General features: G+C 34.2%; 1 protein-coding gene across 1 annotated transcript in view; it reads right to left on the reverse strand.

Moving 5' to 3' along the window:
* Positions 1–103, reverse strand: part of LOC122260921 (uncharacterized) — a 12,378-nt gene extending 12,275 nt beyond the window's left edge. Inside the window, exon 1 of the mRNA XM_086545676.1 lies at positions 1–103. This exon is cut by the window's left edge and continues 157 nt beyond it. Coding sequence (XP_086401802.1) covers positions 1–39 — 39 coding nt within the window. The 5' untranslated portion in view covers positions 40–103.
* Positions 104–7,500: the final 7,397 nt, after the last annotated feature.

Raw genomic sequence — 7,500 nt, forward strand, 5'->3', positions numbered from 1 at the left:
GAGGAAGCTCGCCCATGCTGTGGCAGTTATCGCCTTCATTTCGTTGCTGGGATAAAGGAGGAGGATTAAATGGTGACTGGTTTTGGATTATTGTTATTGCTGTTGGTATTGTTATCATCATTATTATGTCTTGCTAATGGGACTCTATTGGGAGTGATAGAGTGGGTGTGAGGATGATAGCATTACTAGGCACATTGACATAATTTGTAATTGCTAGTAGTAATAGGAGTGATTATAATCATTATAGTCATCAAAATAATGATGCTAATGAGAATAAACAAAGGAAGATAAAGTGACGATAACAACAGCAACATCAAGGCTCTAATGCTTCAAACAATAAAGTTAATAAATCACATTAATATCAGTAATGATAATAATCTTGATAAGGATATCGATAATGGCTCATATCATATGCAGTAATGAAAATGATTATGCATAATATTTGTTGGAGTAATAGTAAAACTACAAATAACAATTACATCAACGATAATGATGATATTGAGGCTTATGATGATGGTGATGATGATACACCAGTAAAAATAATGATGGTAATGATAACAATAATAATATTGGTAGTAACAATGCTATTTATGATAATGATGATGTTATGATATAAAGAATAATGAAAACGGCAATAATGATATATAATAATAATATTCATAACAATGACTCTGATGATTGTAAATTATGGTGATACCGATAATTCCGATACCAAAGGTACCATTTCATACAGATGCCCCAACGGAGTTTAAATGTCCGTGATTTATCAGTGGCTACCTCTGCAGTCTAATGTCAAACTAAACTATGACGTAGTTGTGATATGAAGACTTTATCTGAACATATAAATATGTATCCATCGAAATGTTCACGGTGTCAACGATATATCTAACAAAAGGGATAATTTGAGGAAATTTCTTCGAGTCAAGTAGGTGGATCCTTTTTATCTTAAATAAACTGCAATTCTTATAGAAATGCATGATCTACCAACCATACCCATCGCTAGTCAAGGGAAGGTGGCAGGCCAGTAACTAACTGACAGTCAAAATACTAGCACTGTGATCTGATAAGTGTGCAGTACTCTCAATATTCAATAGAGAGTTATTATGGCTTACCCTTTTGAAATCCTTTTTGCAAAGGTATTTGACTACCCAATATTACCATTAGTGTCTTATTAATATAGTCTATAACAAAGATTCATAATCTGGCACAGAAAGATTGGGAAGGAAAAGAAAGCTCGTGTTGAGAGCGCCCTTCAGCTCATTGGTAACATTTTCGACAAGCGCCTATTATATTCGACAAGAAAGGGACTGAACTAGCATATTTGTAATTTCAGTTTCGCAATTAATTTGACAATGATTTATCTGGCGCACACTACCAGCGATAGTAATGAGCTCCAGATTGATCCGAAGAAAATCAGTTAAGTGATTATTATATACAGTATTATATAGAGAAAAAAAAATTTACTATGGGCAACGAAAAATACGTGTTTGACAGACCTTTTGTTTTGAGGATGGAATTTTCAGATATTCTATCCTCTCACAAACTTACAGATCACCAATGTGAGAGAGAAAAAAACGCAAATCATATGCGAGGTGACTTAGAAAAAAAGGGAAGAGGCTCTCAGAATGTCTAATATCAGATCAGGAAAAGCCTGGCGCCACCCAATTAATAATACAGCATATTAATCGTCAATTTTCCTGTGAACAATTTGATTCATGCACAGCCAGTTATAATTATTAATTATATTAATGTTACAACGATGAAGAAAATAACAAAATGTTAGATCTACTGAAAGATTGTGCTAAGGATACTGTTCACATAAGTACATCATGATGATTTGAACATATACTGGCGTAACCATGTCACCAGTATTAACAGTGATGCAAAAAAATACATACAGTTAATTTCGAGTTTGACTATGTATCTTTAAGTAAGAAAAGACGTGAGAAATCTCACATTATCTCACCTCGAAGTTTTTTGTGCGCTATCTACCTTGTCGTCCAGGAGTGATATTGATCTTGTGATGAATAATATAAGTATGTGTCTTTTGTTCCGTTGGGTCTCTCTTCTAGCAAGAACCATTTATTAATGATGGGGTCTTGATACAGTCTTTTCTGTTGTGAACACATAAAGCATTTACATAGCGGAAAAGTGTCTTTTTTATATCAATATAGGTGTACCTTCGAAAATATGCGCCGGGAACACGTATACAACCACATTCGTAATTAGCTCAATGATGTCAGATCCGTGTGTGGTCGTGAAAAATAACTACATACTTTGATGTATTTATTTATTCAACATGGTTACATTTCTTAGTCACTATGTGTACATGTAGTGCTTAATACTTTAGTATAACAATGAAAAAAAATGTATTCGGATGAAATTCATACAAGACATCAAAGTAGGTGGTTCGTCTTGATGACCACTTAACGTCAGACGTTTTGCACATTTCGTTAGGTTTAACGTTGCAGGAAGTAAAGCCATCATAAAATAATCAATGATAAATATGAAATGAGAGAGAAGAGATGATCGAGTACCAGGAATCGGTGGACGCCTATGGAGCTTGTAAGTAATTCCAAGAACAATTTCTTCAGCTACAGAGTATGAATGCAGAATAAATGATATCGAACAATTATACGTTGTTAGGGATAATCATCTGGCGGCTACAGTAATGCAAACAATTGCATCCGCTGACAAATAAGCAGACACTTCAAAATCAAAACAAAAAGGAACAGACATAAATCTGAAGCTGTCGTCAATGTAAACTGACGGTTATGCTCTGCAATATATCACTATAAAAACACAAATCATTATCAATGACTGCACCTCAGCAAAAGAGAAAAAGTGAAAACAAAAGACTATTGACAGTTCAAGACTGTCGTTGTTGCTATAAACGACAGTTCCATGATATATGATAATATCACCTCAAAAGTGGTGCAGAATTCCACTGAAAACTACCAAGGAAAATGGGACAATTAGCATTCAATATTTCTGAAAGTGCATGCCGCTCCGACAGCATATTGTACTGTTATTGCCCAAAGGTTCATTGTCTAAGCCAATTTTAATAGACAAAACAATGGTTACAGTTCAGTTTTTAACACATAACCTTCACTAAATACATTAGTCTCACTATAGAATTTGATTTATCTTGGCGCCAATTAATCATTCAATGGATATGATATGATGGATATGTTTGTCTTTGTATATAAACAAGGTCTTAGAATTTAGGCTAACATGTCTGGAAACGCAATTAATCAAATATTAATCAAAATCAAATATTCAAATAGCCTAGTATTTGTGTTATTAAAATTTTCTGTAATAGACACCCACAAAAATGCTATGTCATTTGTTGATAAGGATAACAACTATAAATCTAATTTTATGACCAAATAATACTTTGCTATTTATAAAGTAATTGTAACATTATTTGTATATTGTAAAAACAAACATTTTCTTAATAGATTCCACAAATGCATAACAGAGAATGAGGAATTAGGTCACATTCCTGTCAAATATCCTGCTAGAAAAAAAAAGTTAGATTTAAGATATCTTCTGCAGTATTGATATAAACACGTAATACTGTGCTTAAAGGCTAGCCATGTTGTCTGACAGAGTAAATTTGAAGGATTATCTATTAACACAGAAAGAAAATCCCCATTCCAATTCATAACTTTACCATGAAAAAATGAGCATAGAAAATATGTTGAAATAAAATAAAAACATAGTCCAGAGGCCTTCCACACAGGCAGGGAAACAAGCTTTTGCATACAGTCCAAAATAATGTCAAGTGATAGTTTGGAATCCAGTCTGATTACATAATGGATTTAAAGCTAGATTAATCTTATTTCATTTATATTAAATCATTATTCTTATGATACCGATTTCCTGACACATTATCCTAATCCAAGTAACCTGAAAATCAGTATTCAGTATTTCCTAATGCAGATACAAAATTATTCATCATTCAGAAGTACGTTAGGCAAAAAGTTGAAAATCAATTCGCCCTACTGCATAAGTACACTCATCTCCAGATACTCTTAATGCAAGAGTTCATGGCTCCAGGGTAATCTGTCTATTGACTTCCTGGTTTGACAACCCAGAGTCATGCATAACACCAACATTAACCCATTCCAAATGGATGTCATAACATTAAAGTCTCCAAATACAGTGAAACACAAAAATGGCTCTAGCTTTACAATGCGTGACTAAAAGAGAGTGGGAAAAGTCAAGGTATGTTCCGTGAAGCTACCTCGCTCTGAAATAAAACCCGTTCTGGCGACTGGGCAAGCGAATCTACCCTTCGCAATGGGTTAAATCTTAAATTACTTCAGTGTCTTTGCTGCAAACCTTAGCAGTGAGGAGGTTCTAACAAACCCCCCAAATCCTTGATCTTGATCTAAGATATCTAGAAATAGGTAAATCATAAGTTTTGATTCAGCATAAATACTAAATAATTATTTTTTAACGCAATTCTTATGATTTTTCCTTTCCTTATTATTTCTTCATCTTAACTCTCATTGAATTCACCCCTCAATGAATAAAAAGGGATTTAATAGTATGAAATACAAAATAAAGATCAGTAATTCCATATCAGGCAGTATTTAGCTTTTGTTTATGTTTATGTTTTGTAACTTGTCTACCTATGACTCTACCAATATGGCAAGCCACTGGATAACGAAAAAAAAAAATACTTATTTTCAATTAGCACTTTTAAATAGGATGTCTCGTGATGAAGTAATCCATTAGATAACCACTATATCTAATCTGTATTTCGTTCTTGCAATTATGTACTGGTATATAATTCAAAGGAAATGTTATATTAATAATGGTTATGATGATAATGAAAAAATAATAATCATAATAAGATTGACATAATAATAGCATCTAGAGAGATTTCAGAGGACACCTAGCTGTGTTCAAGATACTTTTCTTTAACGCAAACTGTACCAATATTCCCATAGGATGCTGGAAAATGCATATGATATTTTCAAGTCTCATAATGTAGATCTTATTTTTGCATAAATCTGCCAGATTGCAATCCGGCACATCTTTTAAGATTTTAAGAAAATTTGTTGTTTAGTTTATCAATAATATTCAATTCTTACACTAAACAGCACAATCAATTATTATGATTACAAACCTCGAGCTCCGGAGCTTGCGTGTGTGCAACTGAGCGTGTAAGGACCCAGACTGTGATGACTGTGTTTAAGGCTGGACTAATGGACTGATGCCAGTACTCCTTTTTTTCTTCGTCATTTTTTTCATTCTTTCTTTCTTTTTTTTGTCATCATCATCAGATCGTCTTCTTTCACGATAAATAATGCATGCCACAATCAGCCTCCCATAATTGGAATTTACTTGGTGGCTAAATCTATCGCTATGTGGTGTTATAAAATATGCACTAGATGTACGTGTGTACGTGCTGATGATTGTATGTTTGCAGTCACTCACTCGACCTCTTGTATAATATATAAGAGAGAGAAGGTGAGCGTGATGAGGATAAAAGTGAGGGCGAGGATGAAAGAGAGAGAGAGAGAGATACCGCTCAAAATAATACTAGAGACAGCACTAAAAACCGAAAACAGATTCAACGCAAAAGTAATACAAGTCAGAACAGATGTTCTCATATAAAAAAGTACAGAAAGTTTAACGAACCTTCACGGATTGGAAGCACGAATTAATTAAATTAGGTAGTCAAACAAGAAGATAGAAATAGGAAAAATTTGATGACATGACAGCAACCGCGGACAAAAGGCTAAACAATACTCTGAAATTGCAAGACTATCAGGATTAAAACCAAAGATTGCACATGATAACAGTTACCTGACTATCAAGGCAAGACTACTAAATTCTATAGAAAAATACAATTAGAAATGAATAAGCAGCACATCGCTGAAAGAATTATCCATGTAGCAACACCATACAACTACCGCCAGAGGACTCACTGTTGATATGGTCAATTTTGTTAGTGTTGGTGGATTTTGATTGCCACCTGGCTTAGAAATATGTATATATATAAACATACATACAGAATATATACATATATATTTATATATATACATATATACAAATATATACATACATATATGGATGTAAGTATGTATATATGTATATAGACACACACACACATATATATATATACATAACCATGTGTGTATATATATATGTATATATATATATATGTGTGTGTGTGTGTGTGTGTCCAATATGTATATGTATACATATTTTTTTTCTTTCTTTATGAAGAGGATATCAACCTCATAAATAAAACTAAAGGATGATAATGATAATAACAATATGATGATGTTATCATCTAAGGAGACAACGGCTGAGGAAAAGCAAAAAGGAAAATGATTACCATTTTCACCATACTGAAATTGACCATCAAAAGACTATTACGGATAATGATGATTATACGTTAAATTTTATCAATGGTAATACTAATCATGATAATGGCTATAACGATACGTATTATGATAAGCATGACGGGAACATTAATGCTATCAGATGATAATGGTAATATCAACCATGATGATTATAAGAATGAGTATAAGAACTACAACCCTCATGATTCCTCTCACAAAGGGGGGGGGGGGGTAATCGCAATTCGGAATCCCCGCCCTCCCCCCTTCGCCAGGGCAGACTGACACTCAGGTTAAGTTGGGTCGGTCGTTGAATGACGATGGCGTGCAAGATAACTTCCCCGAGGTCCGCGTTATCGGGGTCAGCGTAAGCAACCTCGGATGATCACTGTGCACACGATACGACGCAGGCCAGGCCACCCCAGGGGGAATCGCAGGGTATTGTGATGTGCAGGTGACATTGCAGTGCTTGAGTCACGTATTTATGTGCATTTACCTATTATCACTAACCCCGCAATTTCCCTGGTCTCCTCCGTGCCCTCCCCCGCTATCGGGACCAAGATTGCGGGTCATAGGAGTCGAATTGCCGGTCTTACGCAAGCCTGTTCTGAATATTTACTATATCATGATACAGTAACATTATGTCACTGGATAGGATAATGATAGTAACAGCAACAACAATAACTGTTAATGATAACGGTAATAATGATATCAATAACAATAATGTTAGCAAAAATACATATTTACAGTGGGCATACGAGTAATGATAACATTGGTTGCATGGGTGATAATTGTAATGAAATAATACTAATGATAAAAGGTGTTATATTTGCTACATTTGAGTACATATTTATATTAGTCATCCCTTGAAAATATCCATTTTCTGTTCTAAAAGAACATTCCGTTTACTTATATCCTGATTTAATTGTTAAGCTTGTGGTAATCGTTTTCTGTGATTGCACTATGAATTTTGCTTTAAATTTGTTACAGTCATTAACCTCATGTGACCCTGAACACAAGAAGTAAACACTTCCTCGTCTTTATAGTATATCGCGACCACGTGGTCTTGGCATACCACCATGTGGTGTTCGACTATGTCTTATATATACATACATACATGCACACACACACAGACACA

This window comes from Penaeus japonicus, unplaced genomic scaffold (assembly GCF_977035675.1).
Source record: "Penaeus japonicus unplaced genomic scaffold, GWHDUDI00000001_assembly GWHDUDI00000016, whole genome shotgun sequence".
NCBI lineage: Eukaryota > Metazoa > Arthropoda > Malacostraca > Decapoda > Penaeidae > Penaeus > Penaeus japonicus.